General features: G+C 45.5%; 1 protein-coding gene and 1 long non-coding RNA gene across 5 annotated transcripts in view; one reads left to right on the forward strand and one right to left on the reverse strand.

The window, feature by feature from the left end:
* Nucleotides 1-1,292: 1,292 nt before the first annotated feature.
* On the reverse strand, nt 1,293-7,566 carry LOC140594489 (uncharacterized). The gene is made up of 2 exons (XR_011995364.1): nt 7,449-7,566; nt 1,293-1,438 (listed from the first exon to the last, which is right to left on the reverse strand). It is a non-coding gene; the product is annotated as an uncharacterized lncRNA (long non-coding RNA).
* An 801-nt stretch (nt 7,567-8,367) lies between these two features.
* Nucleotides 8,368-27,012, forward strand: part of PYGB (glycogen phosphorylase B) — a 58,667-nt gene continuing 40,022 nt past the window's right edge. For 2 of the 4 annotated variants that reach the window (XM_072727396.1, XM_026016396.2), the window contains exons 1-2: nt 8,368-8,805; nt 23,938-24,039. In XM_072727396.1, the coding sequence (XP_072583497.1) occupies nt 8,563-8,805; nt 23,938-24,039 (345 nt within the window). In that variant the 5' untranslated portion in view covers nt 8,368-8,562. The remainder of the gene's footprint in view (nt 8,806-23,937; nt 24,040-27,012) is intronic. The other 2 variants (XM_026016394.2, XM_072727395.1) reach the window with 1 other exon arrangement.

Here is a 27,012-nt window from a genome sequence, read left to right on the forward strand (position 1 = left end):
AGTCTCACAGAGAACAAGGCCCCAGACTTCCTCTTGGAGGACCAGTTCCTGAGACAGTCCTTGGGAGCTTGGGGAGAAGGTGCCCACCAAACGTTTGTGGTATTAGCACCTGATCTGGAAGCAGGCAGAAAGCCACAGGCCTAAAAAAGCCTCTGGAGCCCTAGTGGCTCTGGAGGGAGGAAATAGGATAAGCTGGGGAGGTAGCTGGTGGAAGGCCACGGGCTGCAGTGTGACACCCCCCCCCTCACTGCACCAGGTCTGTGGGGTCCACCACACCCACAGATGCTCCCCACATGGGGCTGGCTCCTAGTGTGCACATGATGAACTTTCACACTTGTTCACGCCACACTGCAATAACTTTTCTAGACCCCACAGACTCACATCATCCCCAGTGGTATCTATCCCTAAAATTCAACCACTGTTCTTGAGGCTAATGTCCTAGAGGTGTGCCTGTTCTAGAACATCATGTAAATGGAATCATACAAGATGTGCACTACTGCCAATTCTCTCACCCAAGTATCATTCACCCAAGTTACTGGGTGTGGCTGACCATTCTCATCATTGTAGACTGCTCAGCTGTGGGAATATGCCACAATGTATTTATCCAATGCAATGTTAATGGACATTTGCACGGTTTCCAGTTTGGACTGTTTTGAATAGGGCTGTTACATTTTTGCACATGCCTTTTGGCATTCATTTCTCTTTAGTATTTTTTTTTTTTTTTTTGGACTAGAATAGCTGGTTCTGAAGCAGGTATTTTTTTTAACTTTCAGGAATACTAACAGGACACCTGGCTGGCTCAGTCAGAAGAGCAAGCAACTCTTGATCTTGGGGTCATGAATTTGAACCCCACATTGGATGTAGAGATTATGTAAATAAGTAAACTTAAAAGAAAAAAAGAGTATTACTAGTTTTTAAAAGTACCAACCCGTAAGTGTTCTTGATGTAGAAACTAGAGACAGGGATGAGGTCAGCATCAGTAGGGCCAGGGCTGAAGCCAGGGACCTGATATGGCCTTGAGGAACACCACCAGTGATGTTCATGGGTGTGGATTCGAGTTTCTGGTAAGAGTGAACAAGGGTCTGCAGATAGAAACCAGGTGACCCTGGCTTTGGGCAGGAGGAGGAGCAAGAGCAGAGGGGTCCTGAGACAGTCCCACAGCATGGAGAGATGCCCGCAGGAAGGTGGACTACAAATCCAGGACCTCATCCTCAGCTCTGCATGTTGAAAATCTCAGCTTATTCATTTATCCAGGGGTAAGGAGACAGCAGGAAATTGTCATGTAGCAGATCTCAGGAGACGCTAGTTAAGAAACAATTTAATGAGGGTTCCTGGATGACTCAGTCAGGTAAGCATCGGGCTCTGGATTTCATCTCAGGTCTGGATCTTAGGGTCGTGAGGTCAAGCCCTGTGCTGGGCTCCATACTGGTCATGGAGACTACTTTAAAACAAGAACAAAAACAAAAACAATTTGATATATTTATGGTGTGGCATACCTGGTCCCCCAAAAGGCACTGGTTGTCCCTAACAGCCCCAGATAAGCTCACTCAGAATCATAGCACAGTCTGGAAATTCCAGGTCTGCAATGTACTGGAGGGACACTTCCATTCAGCCCCATCACCCTGAGAAACTGCCCTCCCCCCTCCCTGCTCAGGACAGTGGCAGGGAGTGTGGGAAATTGTGATTCTTCAAAACCCCCTTTCCAGTAATTTCCATCATTAAAAACTCTGAGCTGCACTTATGCCATAAGGCCTTGCTTCCTAAGGTGTGTTCCTAGAACATAGGAGCCTGTTTAAAATACAGGCTGCAGCCACATCCCACACTAGCTGAATCAGAGCCTTTTTTTTTCAAAGTAGGCTCCTGGCCAAGCATGGAGCCCAGTGCAGGGCTTGAACTCAGGACCCTGAGATCAAGACCTGAGCTGAAATCAAGAGTCAGAGGCTTACCTGACTGAGCCATCAGGTGCTCCCAGAACCAACCTTCTGACCTGACTCCCAGATGATTCTTGTGTACTTTCCAGGAAGCACCACCTCAGGGGCCCTGCTCTGACTATAACCCAGATGAAGTGGGCTTCCTGGAGGCATGCCCCCACCTGACAAAGTGCAGATGGGACAAAGTGGAGATGGGAATAAAGGAGCCTTTACCCTTATGGGATTTTTACATAGCCCATCTCAAAGCATCAATGTTCGCCTTTGGCCAGCCCCTGTCTCCTTCCAGCCCCCCTCTTTGGGTTTCCTGTGGATGTGGGACACTTGTGTGGCCTGACTTGTGCACAGCAGGTGTTAAGAGTGCCAGAGACTTTGGGAAGCTACCACTCCAGGAGAGCAGGTGCAGTGGACCAGGTGCCTCCTTCTGCAGCCTGAGGGGCACCAGCCTGGCTCAGCCCCACCTCGAGTCCGGCTCCTCTCAGCCTCCCCTGTGGCAGCACATGGATTCACAGGGACATTTCTTTTTCCAGGATGACTTCCACAGGTGGCTATTATCCCTCATTTTATATTAATTCAACTGTGCTGAGACAGACCCTTGCTGTGAGCTTAACATATTTCCTGGCCACAACCAGGACCTACCTGTGGACTGGAACCTTTCTCCATATGATGCCAGGAGGTCTGTGCTAAGTGACAAGGAGTAATCCTGAGACCCAGGATCCTTGAAGGGCTGATTTCCTCATGGGGGGTCTGACTCTGGATGAGCAGGAGTTGGCAGGTGCAGGTGTGCACATCAGACTTGCTCTCCTCCTACCTGGCCCTCTGAGCCATCCAGGATGATGGTTTGCCTGGCCACAGGGATGAAACTGTGGTCCCCTAGCTTACTCTAGTGCAGCAGAAAGGCCTTCTAGTACTCAATTCCAAGCTAATCCTAAAAACCACAAGGGCTTGTCCCTCAAAGTGAGGGAATGTTTCTGGCTTAGAGGATGGCAGGGCAATCACCCTGGAGTGTGACCAGCTTCCTTTCTTTAGCATGTTCACCACCCTATCCCTCACCAACACATCTGTGCCACCCTCCCTTCCAGAGGAAGGGGCCCCTGAGTAAGAAGAACATCTTAAGCTGACCCTTGCTGACTTTAGACCCCATCTCACGATCACTTAAGAAGTAGCAAACCTTAGAATGGACAGCTACATGCAAAAGAATGAAATTATTTTCTTATACCATACACAGAAATAAATTAAAAATGGATTAAAGGGGCACCTGGGTGGCTGGGTTAAGCTTCTACCTTCGGCTTAGGTAATGATCCTGGGCTCCTAGGATAGAGCCCCATATTGGGCTCCCTGCTCAGCAGGGAGTCTGCCTCTCCCTCTCCCTCTGCCCCTCCTCCCGACTCATCCTCTCTTTGTTTCTTTCTCAAATAAAATCTCTTAAAAAATGGATTAAAGGGGCAGCCCCGGTGACCCAACGGTTTGGCGCCACCTTCAGCCCAGGGCCTGATTCTGGAGACAGGGGATGGAGTCCCACATCAGGCTCCCTGCATGGAGCCTGCTTCTCCCTCTGCCTCTCTCTCTCTCTCTCTCTCTCTCTCTCTCTCTCTCCCCGTCTCATGAATAAATAAAATCTTTAAAATAAATGGATTAAAGACCTGGGCACCTGGGTGGCTCATTTGGTTGAACATCTGACTCTCGATCTCAGCTTGGGTCTTGAATCAGGGTTATGAGTTCAAGCCCCATGTTGGGCTCTATGGGGGGCAAGGAGCCTACTTAAAAAAAATAAATGAATAAACTGGATTAAAGACCTAAATGTGAGTCCTGAAACCATAAAATCCTAGAAGAGAGCACAGGCAGTAATATCTCTGACATCAGCTACAGGAACATTTTTCTAGACATGTCTCCTGAGGTAAGGGAAACAAAAGCAAAAATAAACTATTGGGACTGCATCCAAATAAAAAGCTTCTGCAGAATGTAGGAAACAAAACTAAAGGCGACCTACAGAATGGGAGAAGATATTTTCAAATGATATATCTGATAAAAGCTTAGTATCCAAAGTCTAAAAACTGATACAACACCCCAAAAACAATCCAATTTAAAAATGGGCAAATAACATGAACAGACATTTCTCCAAAGATATACAGGTGGCCAACAGAGAGATGAAAAGATGACCAACAACACTGATCATCAGGAAAATGCAAATAAAAACCACAATGAGATAACACCTTACACCAGCCAGAATACATAAAGTCAACAACACAAACAGGTATTGACAAGGATACGGAGAAAAAGGAACCCTCTTGCACTGTTGGTGGGAATGCAAACTAGTGCAGCCACCCTGGAAAACAGTGTGGAGGTTCCTCAAAAAGTTAAAAATGGAAGTATCCTATGCTGTAGTAATTCCTGTTCTGAGTATTTACCCAAAGAATACAAAAACAGTAATTTGAAACGATATATGCACCCCTATGTTTACTGCAGTGTTATTCACAATAAAATTTGTGGAAGTAACCCAAGTATTACCAACTGTTGAATGAAAAAAAAATACACACACACTGGAATATTACTCAGCCATAAAAAAGAATGAAATTTTGCCATTTTGCAGCAACATGGATGGATCTAGAAAGTCTAAATACTAAGTGAAAGAAGACAGAGAAAGACAAATACCATATTTCACTCATATGTAGAATTTATGAAACAAAAAAAAAAAAAACAAGACAAAAAACTCTTAAATACAGAAAACAAATTTGTGGTTGCCCAGAGGGGCACATACAAAAAAGATACCCAAAAGTTAGTTGGAATTCTGGATTTGGAGCTTTGGGAATGTGCTTGTAACAAACCCTACAGGGAATTCTCACCAGCAGGTTTGGGAGACAGACTTAGCTCTTATCTGTATCTCTAGAGCTGGGTCTTAGGTGTCTGCTATATTACCATGATATTCGTAGTGTACTATATTATATTCCTATAAGTGATGTTGAGTCCTTCTCAGTGCATTGGATCAGAAAGCACATAGTATCATTTTACCCCCTTATTGGTAATAAGGGGACAAGTTGGATCACTTCATGAAGTTTTTTCCACTGTAAAACGCCTTCCTTTTTTTTTGTAACTATTAAGGTCATCCGTGGGGCGATACTTAGAACCTTTGTCTGATAGGTTCTCCTACATTCATTTGGTATTCTGTAGAGAAGAGCTCCTTTTTTTCCTCCACATTCCCATTTTATTTCCTTCTCATAGCACTCTGGTCTCAGATCTCTTATTAACATCAATGTGTTACAACACATGAATGTCACCGTGAGTATCTGTTTCATACCCTTGTGAAGGGAGAGCCCCCATTCCACAATATCATTCTAGCTGGGGGTCTTAATTCTACTGAGGTTTATAATCCTCTCAAAAATAATGCATTTATTGTTTGCCTATTGTTTACCTCCCTGAAAGACCAGGTGTATGTTTATTTGCAAATACTTAATAGACCCTCCGAGATAGGCCAGTGCTGTTGCTGGGGTCCCAGGCCATCTTTACGTTAGCTTGCGCAGTCTCAACAAGGACAGGCAAAGCTTCCAAGTCACTCACTTAACCAATATTTATTGAACTTTTATGGTCAATGAGAGAGTCAGGAAGCTGAAGTAGGCCAAAAGTATCTATTTTCCACACATAATTTTTTTTAACTCCCACAGCATTTCATTCCACACGAGATATCTTTTGTTTCTGTTTCCAAGGCAGGGACTATCTATAGACAGTCTTAAATACCTATTTGAAAGAACTGTGAAGGGATCCCTGGGTGGCGCAGCGGTTTGGCGCCTGCCTTTGGCCCAGGGCACGATCCTGAAGACTCGGGATCGAATCCCACATCGGGCTCCCGATGCATGGAGCCTGCTTCTCCCTCTGCCCGGGTGGCTCAGTGGTTTAGCCCAGGGCGTGATCCTGGAGACCTAGGATGGAGCTCCTTGCATAGAGCCTGCTTCTCCCTCTGCCTGTGTCTCTGCCTCTCAGTCTCTCTCTCCTCTCTCTCTCTCTCTCTCTCCCCGCTCTCATGAATAAATAAATAAAATCTTAAAAAAAAAATAAAAAAAAAAGAAAGAACTGTGAAGTTCTCCAACAAGACAGAATAGCTCACTACAAAAAAGTAACAGAAACCAGATCAATATCTATCACTTCTTAGTAAATGAATATTTAAAATGGTCTCCTAATGGGGCACCTAGGTGGCTCAGCAGTTGAGCAGTTGCTTTTGGGTCAGGGCATGAGCCCAGGGTCCTGGGATCAAGTCTCACATCAGGCTCCCTACAGGGAGCCTGCTACTCCTTCTGCCTGTATCTCTGCCTCTCTCTGTGTATCTCTCATGAATAAATAAATAGAATCTTAAAAAAAAAAAAAAAAAAAGGTCTCCTAAAAATAGGGAACCAGACAGTGTGTTACAAGGTGGCCTGACTGGTCTCATGACCATCTCCTGTTAAGTGAGGAGGTGCTCCCACCCAGTCATAGCTGAGGCCAGACTGCCAAAAAAACCAGTCCTTTTCCTTGGAGAGGCAAAGCTGAGCCCACTTTCTTTCCATTTTGTCTGTTCCAAAGCCCTACAGTTTTGTTGGAAGATCCAGATTCCTCATCAAAGCTGATGTGGCCCCTTGACCTGGCTTCCCACTTCTAGTCTGAATCTACCCATTGTGCTGGGGAAGAAAAAAATCTTTTCTTCTACCTATCTCACGTTCTCCATGTGCAGCCCTGTAAATTTGGCTGGCCAAAGACAGATTAACAAGAGAAAAACAAACATAAGCTTATCAGCATGTGCATTGCATTACATAAACACCCAGGAGTACCCAGAGATGAGTAACTCAAAGTGGCAGTTAGACCTTGAGTTTATATATCCTCCTAGGCTAAAACAAACGAAAGGCGTTGGGGCTTCTAGCTAGGGAGGCAAGTTATGAGAAGGTGACCAGAAGTACGGTAAACAAAAGTGGTTTAGTAATGTTTTACAGTCAGACCTGTCAGGAGAGGAAAGATTTCTACAAATGGAAGTGCCCTTTTAAACATAACTTTCCTTTACAAAGGAAAAACTTGTACCCTATTTTTAAAGCTTTTCCTGCTTCTGCTGTTTTCTCAGTGCCCTTTAGCTCAAAATAATCTATAGGCCAAGGAGGCATTTTGGCGGCAGGGTATGTGTGTAGGGGGCGGTGGCAAATTCTAATGCCCCTCAGCAGCTCTCTGCTCCACCTGCACGGGACTTGCTATTCTGTGAACTGTCCAAGTGGGTACCTACCTACCTCAGAACGTCTGTACTTTCTTCTCCCCCAGATTCATTACTCATTAGTATTTCTGTGGTCTCAACTCAGATACCCTGTCACTGGTTGCTAAACGTGCTTTTCTTCACAGCACTTATAACTATCTAAAAATTACTTATCTGAAAGTGGCTGAGATGACCATTGGGTTCATTATCTATTCCAGTAATATTAGTGGCCACCTGGAGCAGGTGGGTTTGTGAATACCTGGGGCAGAGAGGGCATTGCCCGCTTAGTGTCCTCCAAGAGGTATCCCAGGTCTTACCTGGGAGAGGGTCCCGGTAAGAACTCTGGAAGCATCACACCAGAAGACTCGTGCATCTACTTTCAGGGCATGTCCTGCAGGCAGATTTGACCTCCATGTATTCGGGAATCTTTACAGCCCATCAGCCAAAAGCTGCCCAGTGCAAACCTGCAGGGGCACAGAGTTAGGTTTGCTGACCCACTGCAATGACCTAACTGCAGGCAGTGGGGCCACCGGGCACCCGGAGGACACAGGAAGGGGGGGTCAGGATGAGGCTCCCCAGGCTCAGAGCGCAGCAGAGCCGCCCGCCAGGTGGGACCCCCCCACCCTGCGTTAAGCAGATGCGGGCAGCGGTGTCCGGAGGGCCTGTATCTGGGGCCTGCACCTGAGAGGCGCGGAGGAGGCTGCGTCTGTCATTGTGGCCCAGGTCCTTGGCCCGAGTGGGGGGGGTCCCTTCTTCCTGACGTCCCTGGGGGGCAGAGGGGCGCCTGTGACACAGGGAATGAGGGTTCCCGGCTAGGCTTCGTTGTGACGCTGGCGGGCGGCCTGTCAGGCGGGCACTTCTCTGCGTGGACTGTTACCTGAGGGCCGCGCCCTTCTCTGCGTGGACTGTTACCTGAGGGCCGCGCCCTTCTCTGCGTGGACTGTTACCTCAGGGCCGCGCCCTTCTCTGCGTGGACTGTTACCTGAGGGCCGCGCCCTTCTCTGCGTGGACTGTTACCTCAGGGCCGCGCCGCCCGTTCAGGACGCGCCCGCTGGGCGCCCGCCGCCGCCCTCCTCCTTCCTCCTCACCGGCGCCGGCGGCACCCCAGCCCTGGGCCGCACCTCGCGGCGCCGCGCGGCCTGGGCGGGGCCCGGGGGTCACGTCTCCGACGCCGTCTTGGGGCAAACCGCGCCGCCGGTGGGCACTTCGTCGTCCTCCCTGGCAGGCGGCCCGCCCGCCCGCGCCCGCGCTCCCGCCCCTCGGGAGGCCTCGCCCCGGGCCGCCCCGCGTCGCGCAGGCCCCGGCAGGCGGCCCCGCCCCGGCACACTGCGCAGGCGCGGCCAGGGCCAGAGCGAGCGCCGCAGCGGCGGCGGCATCCTCGGCGCCCGCGCGTCTCTCCGGCCCCGCGCGTCCTCCTCGTCGGCCGGCGCGATGGCGAAGCCGCTCACGGACAGCGAGAGGCGGAAGCAAATCAGCGTGCGCGGCATCGCGGGGCTGGGCGACGTGGCCGAGGTGCGCAGGAGCTTCAACCGGCACCTGCACTTCACGCTGGTCAAGGACCGCAACGTGGCCACGCCCCGCGACTACTTCTTCGCGCTGGCTCACACGGTGCGCGACCACCTGGTGGGCCGCTGGATCCGCACGCAGCAGCACTACTACGAGCGCGACCCCAAGGTGAGGCGGCGCGGGCGGGGCCCCTGGGAGGAGCCGGCAGGTCGTCTCGCGCGGCCGTCTGCACCCGGGCCCCGGGGGCCTGGCATCGGCGTCCTCGGCGTGCGCCGGTGACCGCAGGCCCTTTGCACGACAGCTTGGGCTCGCGGGGCCCGGGGGCCTAGCGGCAGTTTCCAGCCTGTCGCGGCCCTGCCCTGCGCTTCCGCGATGGCTGCGCAGTCGGCGCTTCCTCCTCCCCTCCCCGCCCCCGCGCCCCACCGTTTGTTTTCCTGCGACTCTGGGGGAGAGAAAAGGGGACTGGAACCAGGCCTGGGCAATTTTGTGTTGGAAAAGGGTGAGCCCCGTCATTGGCAGGGAATTGTGGGGCCCTTTTTGGCTAGGCAGCGGTCGGAAGAAAATCCCCGAGGATGCCTGCTCAAGCGGGAGGGGTCAGGAGCTCAGAGGGGGAGCCCTGGAAGAAGGCTCTGTCTTTAGGGCTTCCGCACATTCCTGACCAACACTCTTGGGTTAGAGTTCACGGAGATTACGCAGTTAATCATGGAGATTGATTGTTACTTTTCATGTTTTGCAGAAATTTATGCTTATGGCAGAAACAAAATAGGCAAAAGTCACTGATGTGACTCCATTACTCTTAACTATATTAAAAGAAAGGTGTATGTCCTCACATCCAGATTTTTTTTCCTAATCCTTTTCTATTCTTAAATGTACCTACATATTTTTTAAAGTATACTGCATATACAGCTCTGTGATTTTTCTGTTTCATTCATGGACAGTTGCAACTTTTTCAGTAGCTTTCCAAGTTAGTAGATATGCGTCTCCGATACCATTTGTAGTTTGATAGACCTATCATAGTCTTGGCCACCCATCTTCCCATTTGCTTGGGGTTTTACTTCTTGCTCTTGACATAGAGAAAATTGTCCTTTCTACGATACTAAGGTAGAGTGACTGGTGAGCAAAGGACATACTTGCGTGCCTGAAACCATTTGCAAAGATTTGATTTGCAGTATACACGTAGGCAGTGGATAGTTGCTTTGATAGTATTTTAGAGTATTTTCATGAGGAATTAAGAAATCGTTTACTAATTGCTAAGAGTGAGATTGATTTCTTTTTCAAACTTACTCTGGGGTACTTTTTTTTTTCTTCTTCTTCTTCAAAAATAAAGATGGTAAGAAGGACAGATTTGTTTAGAGTACCAGCTGGGCTGCGTCACATTTAGTATGCAAGACCGCATAGAACGATGTGGCCCCAAATGGATAAAGCAAGTTTTTACAGTAGGCGCTTAGGATGACTTTGCCAGGGACACTGGCCAAGAGGCAGTGGCTCCCCCAGAATTCCCTGCTGATGGCAGAGCTCTGGTTTGCAACATCATTTTTGTTGTCAGTGTAGCAGACGGCAAGGGTACAGCTGTGCCTCCACATTCAAGGACATTTCCCTGGACCTGGACCAGGACACACCCCAAAATCTTGTGGTTCCTGTTAGAGTGTTTATGTATAATTAGATCCTGAAAAGGACAGTGAGGCTCAGGGAGTACAGAAATGATCTTCCATGAACAAAATTAATCCCTCTAACAAAACGACTTTCCCAATCCTCAGTGAGAGGTCTGAGTGATTGCTGTGGTGGCTACAGGCAGAAAATTTTGTCTTTTAAAGAAACCACACAGCCTATTAGAGGAAGGTGGGTTGTCTGTTCTGGATAGGAAGGCCATTTTAAAAAGGAAAATTGGAAGTTAAGTGCTTCAGTCTGGCTGATTCACTTTGAAAAATAAGCTCCTCCTCTCCTTTTTCTGCAGAAGTTACATGTTTGCTTGGAATGGACCAAAAACAAGGCCCATAAGGGTCAGAGCCTGATAGGAGGTAGGCTCTCAATAGAAATCCTGCAGAGCTGCACCCCAGCCTGGGAATGACCTCAGTGACATGTACCACTGCACTTCTCATTAGGGTAGCTGAATGATCTAAATTTAATAAATTAGGGTGCGTTTACTTAATTACTTAATTTTTTGTCTTTCAGGCAGTTACACAAGTTCTCATGATTTTTGGAGGAAAAATTGGAAAACAGATAAGCAGGAAGGAAATATTTCATTTTAATCTCTCTTGACAGCTAGTAACAACATGATAAATGCTATAAACATTTTATGCCCTACATCTTTTTTCTACACTGATAGAAACACCATTTTTATTATACAAAATAGTATCATGCTGTACCTATTGTTTCAGAACCCATTTAGCCTTCTATTTTTGACAGTAGCAGAAGCAAATGAAACTTGTGTTCAGGGGAAGATTTTTCAGGCAACCAGCTTGGCAAATCAGGTAAAGAAAAAAAAAAAAAAAGAAAAGAAAAAAGAAAAAACCTGGCCAAATTGAAAGTTTAGTACTTGGCAGGAGGCAGTGCTTAGTTATAAAGATGGTTCAAGGATTCTCTGAGGTGATGGCAAGGTCAGGAGTCTGGGATGATATTCTAGAGCTGGAACCCCACTCTAAATTCAGGAACGGAAGAGAGCTGGATGGTGAGGGATGACTTAATGACTAAAGCTCCTTATAGTCCTGTCTGTATTGGTCTAAGGACTTGGCTGGATTTCTTAATCTTGCTTGGCTTCAGTTTTTTCATCTTTAAAATGAGGATGGTGGAATAAGGTAATCCATCCTTTCTTTCTTTCTTTCTTTCTTTCTTTCTTTCTTTCTTTCTTTCCTTCCTTTCTTTTTCTTCTTTTTCTTCCTTTCTTTCTTTAGATTTTATTTATTCATGACAGACACAGAGGCAGAGACATAGGCAGTGGGAGAAGAAGTAATCGATTTCTGAGGTCCCTTGCCATGCTAAAAAGTTGCGGTGTTGTGTTTGCTTACAGAATGTTTCCATTTTATTTTGACATTCCACCTGTACCCCCAGAATCAAAAATGCTTAGGCAAGTCATGACACAGAAGGTTCAAAGTAATAGAAGACCTCAAAGAGAAGGCTGGGGCCAGAGAGTAAGGGTAAGGAACAGGTTGCATTTAAGGGGCAAGGTCAGGACACAAAGTGCAGACATTATGTTCTGGCAGCCAAAGCAAATGGCAGCTCATGTCCACTTGTGGGAGTCATGGGATCTCTGTGATAATTGCTAGAATGAGCAGGTGTGAGATATTTTCTGTGGGACTTTAAAGTGGATAGTATAGAATACAGACAGCTGGCCTACTACATTCCTGCAGTGGATGCAATAGTCTGCTTACCAGGGCTTTTTCCCATAAGCTCATGGCATAGCCATGGTGGTAGATTAAGGAAAGACAGCTCCACTGTGGGCTCAAACTGCAATCTGAAATCTTTTCGTTTCGTGGCGTTGCGTTTTGTTTCTTTTTTCTTTTCATTTCTTTCTTTCCTTTCCTCTTTCTTTTCTTTCTTTCTTTCTTTCTTTCTTTCTCTCTTTCTCTCTCTCTCTCTCTCTCTCTCTCTCTCTCTCTCTCTCTCTCTCAGAGAGGCAGACAGGCAGGAGAAGCAGGCTCCCTCTCAGGTGTCTGATGCAGGACTGGATCATAGGACCTCGGGATCACGCCCTGAGCCGAAAGCAGACGCTCAACTGCTGAGCCAGCCAGGCATCCCTGAAATATTTCTAAAAAGATAATCATAATGAATATGATTAATTTTATGGTTTGGCTGGACCCACAAGTTAAAGGAAGGTGATCTAATTTAGAGCAGTATTTTTGCAGCCTTGGCTACCCACAGCCCACACTTAGAAGATTTTCTTTTAGTAATTGGACCAGCCAGTGGAATCTTTTTAACACACCCAGTTTTGATGTTTCCACTTGTCTTGTGAAGTTAACCTTGTATCCCATGAGCAGACTTCCCTGACACTAAATAGTTCAGTTATTTTCTCTGGCTAGAAGCTTGATGACAGATGTTTTGTGTTGCTGATTAACCTGACAGCTCACCAAGTGGAAGGTAGGATTAAGCCATCATTTTACGAGATTAAGAAGCCTCTCAGACCGTGTGCCATGATTTTTCGAACAAGACAGTATAGCTCTCTTCTTAAGAGCTGTGATGGTTTATTTACTGTGTCACCTTGTCTGGGCCACAGTGCCCGGTTATTTGATCAAATACTATTCTAGATGTTTCTGTGAAGGTGTTTTTTAGATGAGATTAACATTTGAATCCGTGTTAAACGGGTTACTCTCTGTAGTGTGGGTAGGCTTCGTCCAATCTGTTGAAGACCTTAATTGAACAAAGACATACCCCCTACCCTCCACTCCCACCCGTCCCCAGCAGGAAGGGATTCTGCAGGCTACTGCCTTTGAACTGCAAATACAGTCCTCCCTCCCTCATCAGATTTTAGTCTCCGACCTCCACAATTGTGTGAGCCAGTTCCTTAAAGTAAATCTATATATACATATCCTGTTGATTCTGTATCTCTGATTAATATCCAGGTGCTATGGATGGCTGCAAGGACCCTTTGTATTTATGAACTACCGTAACTGACCTTGCTTCTGAATCCCAGCCCTTTTTAAATGACTTTTTAAAAAATTCTATTTTATATGACAGCAGACTTTTTTTTTTAATTTTTATTTATTTATTCATGAGATAGAGAGAGAGGCAGAGACACAGGCAGAGGGAGAAGCAGGCTCCATACAGGGAGCCCGACGTGGGACTCCATCCCAGGTCTCCAGAATCACACCCTGGGCTGCAGGCGGCACTAAACCGCTGCGCCACCGGGGCTTCCCGACAGCAGACTTTTAAAAATTGCAAAAATAATACAATAAATTCCTGCTCTTCATGCAGATTCCCAAACATTAAACATTTTAACACGTTTGTTATGTCTCTTTCTATACATATTAGTACATTTTTTTCTGTGAACCATTTAAAAATAAGTTGCAGACTTGATGCTCCTTTACCCTTAAAAATTTTGGGTGTGTGCTTCTAAAAATCAGGGAGACTCTTGGACAAACACCATGAACGCTTAAACCCAGGACGTTCACATTGACATGGTGCTGCTACCTACAGATCTCCTATAGCTTTGCTAATTGCCCAAATAATAAGAAATACAAATAAGAAAATTAAGAGAATTTTCAGATTGTACCTAATTCTTCATTAAAAAAAATCAAAGCTTTAAGCTATTTAGTAATCTGCAGATTCTGAGATGTGAAGCAGATAAGCAACAGGCAATAACTGGCTTTTCTCTTTACCTTATACAGGACAGGGTTCTTGGGACACCATAAAGGGAAGAGAAATGAAAACAAATTTAGGAAGATGATCAGATCACAGGAAAGTTTGGTCAGCAGTATCTTGGACAGGATCTCCTGGAGTAGGAGTTAGATGTGATTTCAGTTTGAGCTGAGTATCTTCTCAGCCTTGAGACATCATTTAGAATGAAAGGTGAAAGTAGCTCAGTTAAAATGCTGACTAGGACCACACAAGTTCTCAGTCTACTTTGACATAGTCCAGGTCACTTAACATAAATTGATTAGGCTCTGGCTTCTCTGGCGGTGATACGGAGACTTCCATGATTGGTACAGGCCTGGGAGTGAGTAGATATTTTGTAGAGCTTCACAGCGTGGAAGACAGAAGGCAGAGAACTGTAAGAGCGCAAAGCAAATCTGTTCCCTGCAGAGCTGAGTGATCTCTATGTTCCCTGTAAATTCTCAAATTCCATTATTTTATTACATTTTACATTTTCTAGGTTGACTTTGAGCAAACAGACCTGTGTCCTAGTCTAGGTACCAGTACCTAAAGTGAAAAAGGAGATCTGTGATCCACATTGAGATAAAAATTTGCCAGTTACTCATAAGAAGCCAAGGTTCCCTGACACTTAATCCTGAAAGAAAGTGCCTGAGTGTGCCTTCATAGGTTGGGAGTTTAAGAGATGAGATAATGGGGATGCCTGGGTGGCTCAGTGGGTTAAGCATGATCCTGCCTTTGGATCAGGTCATGATCTCAGGGTCCTGGGATCAAGTCCCACATTGGGCTCCCTGCTGGGTGTGGAGTCTATTTGCTTCTCTCCCTCTGCCCCTCCCCCTGCTCATGGTTTCTCACTCTTGCTCAATAAATAAAATATTTTTTAAAAAAAGAGAGAGATGAGCTAATGCTCAGCATCCTTATGGCAAACACAGTAGTGGTTTCATAAAGCTGTTGTCAGTGTGAGACTCCAAAAAGCCCCTCAGAGCAGAATGGATGCTGTGACATGGCCAGTGAAGACAAGGATGAACCTCAGCTGTATGGCAGATGGGAGGATGGCTGTCCCCAGCAGTCTTCTCTTTGGACTGGCAAGGGCAGGGTGGCCCTGGTGCCTTTGGAGAGGCTGGGGTGCCCAGCAGAGCCGACCTCATGTTGGTCAGTGGGCTCTGTACCTGTGTCCCGTGAGGGCTGGCTCTGTCTGGCAGGGAGCTGGCAGTGTGCTGTGGCGGCCGCTCTGTGCCTGCTTAACCACCAGGAGAGGGCAAGGGCAAACTCTGATAGAGAATCAGAGTGTTGCTGCCTTTTCCTGGAGGCAGGATGACATGTCTCTGGCCAGAATCCCGTTCTTGGTGAAAACAGTTGCCCCAGTCTATGTTTTGTTACCCTGAATGTTGGAGAAGTTCTTTCTTTCCTTTTCCTGCAGAGCGTTCAGAGCCTTCTGTTAAACAAAGACTCTAAACAGCCTTTTTTGGAGAGGGAAAAGAAATCAGAGTTCTGTAGGAGCCCAGTTCTGATAATGAATCTGTTGTGTAAAGAGCAAAATGAGGCTCTGCCTGTTGCTGTTAGGCTCCAGCACCACAATTCGAGTTCCTTAACTCCTAAAATGTCTTTAGGAGATTACCGTGTTGTGTAGTATTTGTGTTGGCCATCTTTTCGTCCCTTTGTGTCAAAACAAATAAACCCAATAAAAAATAAATAAACCTGCCTTTAAGCCGTTTAATATGTGTGACAGTCGTATTGCAAGAAGGGACTGCACGAGAAAGACCCAGTTGAGCACCCTAGACACCAGGCCTCCAGGCTGCTTGTAGAGGGGCTAGAGGAGTCCCGGTCTCTCTGAGGCCGAAACAGGAGAGTGTCTGGTTTTTCAGCCTGCATTCCTTGAGCTGGGAGGCCCTGTCCACAGTTGTACAGATGCTGGCTGGGAAAGCCAGCAGGGCGACAGGGGTGGAAAGAGGCTGGGCCAGGCCTGGGATGGCCCTAGGCCTGTAGCAGCAGCAGAGTTTGGGGACACCGAGGAGCTAGCCCTTTTGCAGGTGAGTCCCTACACTTATACCAAGCCTGTGTCCTCAGGTAGTTTTGTCCAAAATTACCACCCTGCTAATTAGATTTCCTTACTCTCCCTGAAAATGTGGTCTGCAAAGGGATCAGTATTGCCTCAGTCCAAAGCTAACCGTGTGTTGCACCCCGAGGTAAACATGGTGTTTCTCAGAGGGGTGAAGGGATCCAGGCCACCCAGTGTGCGTGATTCAAAAGTGTTTCTATCGGGATCCCCGGGTGGCTCAGCAGTTTAGTGCCTGCCTTCTGCCCAAGGCGTGATCCTGGAGACCTGGGATCGAGTTCCACATCGGGCTCCCTGTATGGAGCCTGCTTCTCCCTCTGCCTGTGTCTCTCGTGAATAAATAAATTAAAAAAAAAGTGTTTCTATCTCCTTGGGCTGTGACGCTGGCAAGCCTTCTTGTTTGGTTTTACCCTGGACCATCTTTAGGAAACTGGGGAAAGCAATTCCAGCACATTTGAAGAAACTATAAATGTTCTTAGAACAAATCACACAGCAACAGAAAACAGCACAGGCCAAGTAGCAGAAGCTGCAGCAGTGCCTGGCAGGGCATAGCCAACTGTTGTCAGTCTACGCTGAATGGGTAATATCCAGGAGAGCGCCCCTATGTCACTGCTTCTTCTCCCCTCTTATGCACAGGTGCATCGGGAGGCTCCCTGAACTTTCTGCAGAATTAAATAAACTACTGAGCCTTCGCCAGCTGTGCTCAACTGGGAGGAAAAGCAAAAACAATGATTTTAAGACTGGGCCCAGTGTTTTATGCCTTGGTACCCATCCTTTACAAAAAGATAATCCAGCTGTTTTCATAGTGTTAGTTATAAGGTAGAAACTTTAGCAGAGATTGAAATACAGCTTTAAAAATATATATTTCCATGGGATGCCTGGGTGACTCAGTTAAGCATCCGATTCTTGATCTTGGCTCAGGTTATGACCTCAGGGTCTTTAAATGGAGCACCGTATGGGACTCTGAGCTGGGTGTGGAACCAGCTTGAGATTCATTCCCCCTCTCCCTCTGCGCCTTCCCCCCATTGTGCATACTCTCTAGAAATAAATAAATAAAATACATGTTTCTCAATTAAAGGCAACATAAACATAAGCATAAAACATCTCGATCATATTCCTGAGCTGCCAACTTGTTCTAAAGCCTCTTGGGGAGGACCTCAAAAGTAGCTGTGTAAGGAGACACAAGCCATAGGAAAAGGACATGGTAGTGCTTGAAAGCTCACTCACGCGCCCTACTGAAACAGCTGGGTTTCCTTGGACTCCGTGTATTCTCACGTGGCTGAGCCCGGTCTGGAGGGAGGGGCAGCGCAGTACTCTGGAAACCCCATATGACCATAACTCAGTTCAAGTGCAGAGTAAATAGCATCCAAGAAGAAGCAATGGGCCATGAGCAGTGGTGACAGCAGCTGTCCTCAGCAAGGCTGTGGAATCACTTACTGCCTTATTTGTGATTGAAATGATACTGAAATTTAGGCCATAACTGTGAAGGCATACATTCAAATGATTGAAAAAGTGAGTGGTTTGGCGCTGCCTTCAGCCCATGATGTGATCCTGGAGACCCAGGATCTAGTCCCACGTTGAGCTTCCTGGGTGGAGCCTGCTTCTCCCTCTGCCTGTATCTCTCTCTCTCTCTCTCTCTCTGTGTGTGTATCTCTCATAAATAAATAAAATGAGAAAAAAAAAAAAAGAAAAAGTGAAAAAGTCTGTCAGAGACTGCACTGCGCATGATTTTTTTTTTTAAAGATTTATTTATTTATTTTATGATAGACACAGAGACACAGGCAGAGGGAGAAGCAGGCTCCATGCCAGGGCCCGATGCGGGACTCGATCCGGGGACTCCAGGATTACGCCCAGGGCCAAAGGCAGGCGCCAAATCGCTGAGCCACCCAGGGATCCCCCGCATGATTTTTTTGTACGAATGCATTCTCTTTGAATTTGTAGAGTTAGCGATGTATAGAAAGTTTTCTTCCATTATATACTGAAAAATTGTTTTTAGTGTTTTATTCGGGTCCTTTACTTCAGGGATGCTAATTACGCAGATGTTAGGTAGTCTTTGTCTTGCGTATGGATGTTTTCCTCTCCAGTCTTTTTCATGCTTGTCCCCCATTTCATTCACTTTTCCAACCAGGTGTTTGTTTACAGCTTTGTCCCTGTTTTGCAGCCAGTGATGCCTCCATTTCTGTGGTGGTTTTATCTCTTATCTATTTTACTTTGCCGTGCTCAGTGCTGTCCTTTTGTTACCTCATCAGTGTTTCTTGACATCTTGGATTAGTCTGTGTTAACAAATTTTATTTGTCCCTTGATAAATACATGCTGGGTGTTCTTTGCTCATTTTATTTCTTTTTCTGTTTTCCTGTTGTATTTTTTTATTTTTATTTTTTTCCATGAAGCTCCGAAGGGACAAGTTTTCCTGTTTTAAATTTCAGGATGTAGATCCTGAGTTCCATCTCCCTGAGTGGAGGGAATTCTTCCTGAACCAACTGTTTGCAACTGAATAATGGGGCAGAGGCCTGGAGGGTGTGTGCAGCCTGGAGCAAGCAGCCCTTCCTTGATTCCCAGATTTATGCGTGGGTAGGTGTGTTTGTGTGTGTCCACACGTGTGAGTGCATGTGAGTGTGCAGGTGTATATGAGTGCAGGCATCTGTGAGTGTGCATGTGTGAGTGCTTTATCCATTTTTCCCCTTCAGAAAAGCAGAGATCAGCAGTGGACAATCACCCTTGTCCTCCCTTTGCAGCTTGGTGGTAAAGAGGTATGAGGGCCAGTTTTCTAATTTAGTTCTCCCTGTTCTGACTTCCCATTAGTGTGTTTTAGGGAGAAGTGGGCAGAAACATTTTCATTCTATCATCTTTACAATTGGAAGTATTCTATTTGATGTACATTTATTTTATTGTAATTGTCAAAACTGTATACATTATTTTTACTATTTTTTATATATATTTTAAAGATTATTTATTAGAGAGAGAGACCATCACACACTGGGGTGGGGTTGAGAGAGAGAGAGAGAGAGAGAGAGAGCGTGCACGAATCTTCAAGCAGACTCCCTGCTGTGTGTGGAGCCCAACACAGGGTTCCATCCCATGAGCCAAAATCAAGAGGTGGATGTTTAACTGACTGAGCCACGCAGGTGCTCCTAATATTTTATATTTTTTTTGGTAACAGCTTTGAGATAAAATTCAGAAAATTCAATTGAAAATTACCTGCAATTCACCCATTTAAAGTATACAATTAGGTGATTTCAATATATTCACAGATTTGGGCCATCATCACCGCAATCAACTTTAGAACATTTTCATTAAAAAAAAAAAAGAATATCTTCATTACCCCAGAAAGAAGCCGAACAGCTTTTAGCTGTTACCCATGCTAAACTCCCTATCTGCCCCTAGTTAAGCAGCTACTAATCTACTTTCTGTTGTTCCTATAGGTTTGTCTATATTTTATAAAGGAAATCATACAATATGTGGTCCTTTGTGACTGGCTTCTTTTTTTTTTTTAAGATTGTATTTATTTATTCTTAATAGACACAGAGAGAGAGAGAGAGAGAGAGAGAGAGAAAGAGGCAGAGACACAGGCAGAGGGAGAAGCAGGCTCCATGCTGCGAGCCCAACGCGGGACTCAGTCCCGGAACTCCAGGATCACGCCCTGGGCCAAAGGCAGGCGCCGAGCCACCCAGGGATCCCCTGTGACTGGCCTCTTTTATCTAGTGTAATATTTTCTAGTTTCCTTCTTGTATCATGTATTGGTAATTAATTCCTTTTTATGGCTGAATAGTATTCCATGATACAAATGTACCACATTTTATTCATTCTCCAATTGATGGACACTTGAATGGTTTCCATCCTCTGACTCTTATATACAAATTTTTGAGTGGACATAGAATTACATTTCTTCTAGATACATGCCTTGGAGTAGAGCTGCCGGACCACATGGTAACTCTTTTAATTTTTTGAGGACCTGCCAGACTGGTTTCGAAAGCAGCTAAACCATTTTACAGCTCAATCTCCATACCCCACATATGAGGACTCTGATTTTTTAAAACTCTAGCTAACATTTGTTATCATTGGATAGCTTTTCTATTATAGTTGTCCTATAGTGGATGTAAATTGATGTCTCATTGTGGTTTTGATTAGCATTCCCTGATGATTGGTGATAGGGTAGATTGGGTATCTTCTCAGGTGCTTATTGACACTATTTTCTTTTTTTTTTTTTTTAATTTTTTTATTTTTATTTTTATTTATTTATGATAGTCACAGAGAGATAGAGAGAGAGGCAGAGACACAGGCAGAGGGAGAAGCAGGCTCCATGCACCGGGAGCCCGACGTGGGATTCGATCCCGGGTCTCCAGGATCGTGCCCTGGGCCAAAGGCAGGCGCCAAACCGCTGCGCCACCCAGGGATCCCCTGACACTATTTTCTTTACAGAAACGTCTGTTCAGATTCTTTGCCCAACCAACCATTGGGCTGTCTTTTTATTATTAAGTTGTATATATGTTTCAGATATAAATATCTTGTCAGTTATATGATTTGCAGATATTTTCTCCCATTCTTTTTACTTTCTTCATCTTATCCGAAGGTTTTGTTTTTTTTTTTTTAAGATTTTATTTATTTACTCATGAGAGACATGGGGAGAGAGGGAGAGAGACAGACAGACAGACAGGCAGAACACAGGCAGAGGGAGAAGCAGGTTCCATGTGAGGAGCCCGACGTGGGACTTCATCCTGGGACTCCAGGGTCACGCCCTGGACTGAAGGCAGGTGCTAAACTGCTGAGTCACCCAGGGATCCCCTTATCAGAAGTTTTTAATTTCGATGAAGTCTACTTTATCTGTTTTTTCTTACTTGGGCTTTTGATGTCATACAGAAGAAATCATTGCATAACCCAAGGTCGTGAAGACCTCTTATGTTTTCTTCTCAAAGTTGTATGGTTTGGGCTCTTGTATTTCATCTTTGACCTACTTCGAAATAATGTTCATATATGGTGTGAGGGGTACAACTTCATTCTTTTGCATGTGGATATCCACTTGTCCCAGCACCATTTGTTAAAGAGATTATTCTTCGGACTGAATTATCAGGGCATGCTTGTTAAAAATCAGTTGACCATAAATGTGAGGGTTGGTTTCTGGACTCTGTTCTATTGTTCTGTGTGTCTATGTTTATGCCAATATTACACAGTCTTACTATAGTTTTGTAATAAGGTTTTATATTAGGAAGTATAAGTCCTCGAAGCTTGTCCTTTCTTTTTTTTTATTTTTATTTTTTATTATTTTTTATTATTTTTTTTAAGTTTGTCCTTTCTTGTTCAAGATTGTTTTGACTATTCCAGATCCCTTGCATTTTTATCTGGTTGACCCACCTAATGAATCAGTTTATCAATCTGCAAGGAAGCCAGCTGGAATTTTGACAGGGATTATGTTGAATCTGTAGATCCATTTTGAAAGTATTGCCATCTTATCAGTGTGAAACCTTCCAATTCACTGACATGGGATGTCTCTCCATTTTTTTAGTTCCCTTGCCTGTGTATTTTGTGAATTGGGAGCCCCTTTCTACCTTGGCTCACCCTTTGAGGATGCTTCTTGGTTCTAAGGGGAATTGTCTAAAAACTGCTGCATTAAGGGGCCCCAGGGTGGCTCAGTGGTTGATCATCTGCCTTTGGCTCAGCTCATGATCCTGGGGTTCTAGCATCGAGTCCCACATTGGGCTCCCAGCAGGGAGCTTGCTTCTCCCTCTGCCTGTGTCTCTGCCTCTCTCTCTCTGTCTCTCATAAAAAAATAAAATCTTTAAAACAAAACAAAACAAAATCCTGCTGCATTAAAATGTGAAGTAATGGTATGAAAATGGTATAAAAACCCAGTAATGGTATGAAATGGTATAAAAACCCAGAGGACAACACTGCTGAAATAGTGGATGGCTGGCACATGGCCACAGAGTTTTCTCAAAAGATTTCTGGTCAACTGCTGGTCAGAATTCTAAATGGGGTATAAAAATACAGTTTAAGAGTGTCACTGCATAGAATGTGAGTCCCAAAGTGGCTCAGGCAGGTCACCCTACATGGGCATCCCAGTAAAACCCTGGCCCAACAGGCCCCACCAGCAGTCTATGAAAAGTGAATTCTTTCCCTGTATTCTGCAGCCAGTAGGAAAGATGATTTTTTTTTTATTGTATTTTGAAAATCTTAGCCTGCAGGAAAGATAAACCATAGTACAGTCCATACTTCCCTATGGATTCACATCTGAATCTGAGACACACACATTCATCCTTGTGCATGTGCACACACTCACAGACACACCCCTTTTCAAGGCCTGGTTTTGCTTTTTAACTTTTTATTTAGCAGCAACATTAGATTTGCAGAGGGTCACAAAGATAGTGTAGAGTACTATGTAGCACTCACCCAGCTGCCCCTAATATTAATACCTTGCATGACCATAGCAGGGTTATCAAAATAAGCTGGCACTGGCTCAGCACTTTGTTCAGGTTTGTAACACTTTTTCCTCTAATATCTCTGTCCCTGGATTAGATTGAGGGTCCCCTAGTTATTATGTCTGCTTAATCTCCTCCCATCTGTGACAGTTGTTGGTCTCTCCTTGTCTTTCATGACCTTGGCAAATCTGATGAATACTGGCCTGGCAGTTCATAGAACAACCCTTAGTTGGGGCCTGAGGTTCTTTCCTGATTAGTCTGGGCTGAGGGCTTGGAAAGAATACTGCACAGTACCTTCTTATCACAGCGTATCACCACAGCTTGGCACTGGTGATGTTATCCTTGTCACTTAAGCAAGGTGGCATCCGCCAGGTCCCTCCCCTGTGAAGTAGTTTCCCCTCCCAGACTTTGTTTAGTAGATGGGAGTCGCCCCGGTTCAGCACACCCTCAGGGGTGGGCATTGGGACCACCTGCTGAGGGGAAGGATATCAGAGAATTTTTGGACATTTGTTAAAATCACCGTGGTAATTAATAAATATTTTGGGAAAGATATTGAAGGCTGTGCAGATACCCCTTTAGTCTAGAAAGCTGTGCCCACTGGTTTCAGCATTCAGCAGTGTCAGCAGTGGCTGTTGGCCATGGCAGTTATACTCTGCTGTTCTCGTGATTTTCTGTCCTGCTCATTCCATCTGCATACATTCATTGGAATTCTTCTGAAGGGGTATTTCTCGTTTCTTCCCCATTTATTTTACTAGGCCTTACTTTTGATGTCAGGAAGCAGCATAGAGTCCTGTGTAAGAGCAAGACTGAAGGCCAGAGTGTGCCTCAGCAGCTGCCATCCCATGGCCCACTGGGTTGTTGTGAGGAGTAACTGGTACCATGTGTGGGAAGGGCTTAGAACCCCACTCGGCTCCCAGTGAGTGTGGGTGGTCCTCCTGCTTGTTTATACAGACTGTTGCATATCCCAATCCCCCAGAACCAGCCAACAGCCAGGAGTCACTGTTCAGACGTATATCCAGTGGAAATGGATATGTCCATCCATCCATCCAGTTGTGTTGACTAATGCTTACTGAGTACGTAACATGGGTGTCAGAAGCTGTTAATACTTGAAAGTCTCATAGGGGTTGTTTTATCCTGTGTTAAAGATGTAAAGAGGTCAGTTGCTCAAGGGCACATGGTCGGGGAGAGGCCAAGCTAAGTTCAGACCTGGCTCTGTCCATTCTGGGAGCCTTATTCCTCAACACTGTCCTGCTTTGCCTCCTGCTATTTGGGGGAGGCCACCTTATATCCAGCAGGGCAGTGAGCAGAGGCTCTGCTCTATATCAGAAGGGTCCTCAGTGGGCTATTCTTGGAAAGCTGAAGATTGGCCAAGATTTGGCAAAGAGAGTAAGTCCATTTGGGGGTGTATGTGAGTGGCCTAAATGAAACACCTAAATAGGTGCTGTTATGAATTTGCTCATCACCCTAATCCTCCTCATGTGCAGGAATGGAATGAGAAATCTAAGATGCTTTCTTTTGCCTCCTTAGCGCATCTATTATCTTTCCCTGGAATTTTACATGGGCCGCACACTGCAGAACACAATGGTGAACCTGGGCCTTCAGAACGCTTGTGATGAAGCCATTTATCAGGTATGGGACCTTGGGGCTTAGCTACTGGGTAGCTTGTTGTGGCACAGTAAGTTTTTTATTTTTTATTTTTAAAGATTTTATTTATTTATTCACAAGAGACACACAGAGAGAGAGACAGGCAGAGGGAGAACAGGCTCCACGCAGGAAGCCCGATGTGGGACTCAGTCCCGGAACCCCAGGATCCTGCTGTGAGCCAAAGGCAGACGCTCAACCATTGAGCCACCCAGGTGTCCCAGCACATTCAGTTTTAATCCAAGGCCCACAGAGGTGAGCACTGACATTGAGATTTGCCACTATCTGGAGCCAGGAATGACTTATGGCATAGTCTTTCCTACATGGGGGAGAATGAGTCTGGGTGACACTCCTTCTCAAGGGGAAAACGTAAGGATTGAATGGGAAGCTAATGCACGAACATGTGAGCACAGGCTTGTGTTGTGATGCTAAGGTTTCTAGGCTTCTAAAAGCCTTTGCACTCCTCACTCCCACCCCAGGGACAGATTTACCACAGGGCGGAAGTGGTTGGTAGTGTCCCATTTCTCGTCAGCTTATTGAACTAGTAACCCACCTCTGGTCCCCTCTTCCACTTCTAGGCAACTTCTTATGTTCATCTTACCCTCTTAGGCATAAAATTACCCTTTCTTTTCAATCAGAATAAAAACTCCTTTGCTTAAGGGTTCTTCATTAACAGTTATTCACTTGGATGCTAACTCCCATCCATAGTTTGTGGTTTTAGAGCAGAGCCAGAATCCATAATACCTGTTTTCTGTCTCCATACCCTTGTACCTGGACACCATCTTTGTCCTACACTGGACACTGAGTATACAATCCCTGTGGTGTGAATGTGCAGCACTACTGTACTCCTGCATGAGCATAGTAGGGTCCTCACCAGAGTCTTCCCTCCTCTAGCATCTTCCACTGCTTTTGCTTTTGTTCAGTTTTGTCATGGGAGGCACTCTCAGGGACCGTGTTGGTAGTAGTATGGTAGGGACCTCACATGTGTCTCAGGCAGCCTCACATTTCTAGGGCTCCTGTATCCCCCTCTACAACTTAGTAGAGAGGTAGTTTCATTTGCCACAATAAAAATTTCGAAAAAAAGTTTAACTTCCCCAGATGGGAATTGTATTCTCAAAATTATCTAAAAAGAGACTGGAAAAAAAAATAAAAATAAAAAGAGACTAGAAGGGAAGATGGTTTGGAGTAAGAGGATCCTAGGCTTGTCTTGTCCCATGAACACCTAAATATTCCAGAAATCGACCTGAAGACTGACAGAACAAACTCTACAACTAAAGGGAGCAAAGAAACTATATCAAAGAGGGTAAGAAGTGCAGAGACATGAATGTTTTGGGAGAGAAATTGGATCATGGCCACTGTGGTAAGGAGGGAGCCATGATTGCCAAGAATGGTAAGAGACAGGCTAATGCATGGGGGAGCACACAGGGAAGATGAATCCCCACAGCAGTTGACTTGGAAAGTGAGAGGGACCGAATCTCATGACTTCTTGCAATCAGTGGGGCTTAAAGCCTGGAGTTTTAAAGGTCAGCAGGCTTGGCTAGGATAGAACTCAGAGGCATTGCACTACTATCGGAGGCAAACAGCCTGCAGACGTACAGCATGGAAACAACTTTCTAAAGAGCACCTGGAGCACATAGTGTGGAGGTTTTTTGCTCATCTGGGAGTATGTTGCAAAGAGGCAGCACAGACTCTCCTCTGAGAACAAAGGAAGTTGCAGGCATCATTTCTGTCCCCTACCTCTCAGCATGAGCACAGGGCCACCTGTGGGAACCAGCAGCACAGTGCCGACACTCACCAGGTAACTTGCTGACAACAGGTCCTCCCCCTGCCCTGCCTCCAATGGAATTGCCCTTCCCGGTCATGCTTGTCTAAGTCCCAGAGTGGTGGATCCCCTCTCACAGAAGACTGGCTCAGATCCCTGCTCACACCATGTCTCATGTTGTGGGAGTTTTAGGGGGCCACGATTTCAGCACTGGTGGAAACAGGTATCATTTCACAAGCAGGCCAGAGCACACTTAGTCAAAACTTGCCACATTAAGGCCAGAGACTAAACACTACCCACAACAAAGAGAGCCTCCGCAGATGACTGGCCTGAAGGATAAAATGGCCAGGATACAATCGCAGAGCACACACAGTGCACATTGGAGACAGTCCATGAAGTGCCAGGTTCTGGGGAATATGGGACTATACTGTGGAACACTATAGAACCTCTTCTCCATAAAGCCACTACCCTCAAGAATGGGAGATGTAGCTGACTTTCCTAACACACAGAAAGAGACATAGACACTTAGACAAAATGAGAAGATAGAATTTATTCCCAATGACAGAACAAGATAATGTCACAGCCAGAGATCTAAGCAAGACAGATAAAAGTAACATGCCTGATAGAGAATTTAAAGGTATGCTCATAAAGATACTTGCTGGACTTGAAAAAATGTGGAAGGCATCTAGTGACATGATTAACACAGATAAGAAATAACAGACATAAAAGGTTCAGTATGCAAAATGAGAAACATGCACAATGGAATGAACAGCAGGCTGGAAGAAGCAGAGGAAGGAACTCAGTGACTCCATCAAACATAACATATATGGATCCCAGCAGAGAAAGAAAAGGGGGCAAAAAATTAAATTGAGGAAATAATTGCTGAAAACTTTCCTAATATGAAGAAGGAAACAGACATCCAGATCTAAGAGGCACAGGGAAGCCCCAAGAGAATCAACAAAAGCAGATCCCCACCAAAACATACTGTAATTTAAACGGCAAAATGTAGGAACAATAAAAAAAAAAAAAAAAGCAGCAAGACAAAAGAGGAGAGTTACATACAATGAAAACCTGATAAAGACCTTCAGCATAGTTTTCAGTAGAAACTCCAAACTTAGAAGGGAGTGGCATGATATACTCAAGGTGCTAAAAGGAAAAAATCTGCAGCCAAGAATATCCAGCAAGGCTATCATTCAGAG

This window comes from Vulpes vulpes, chromosome 11, assembly GCF_048418805.1.
Source record: "Vulpes vulpes isolate BD-2025 chromosome 11, VulVul3, whole genome shotgun sequence".
In the NCBI taxonomy this organism is placed as follows: Eukaryota; Metazoa; Chordata; class Mammalia; order Carnivora; family Canidae; genus Vulpes; species Vulpes vulpes.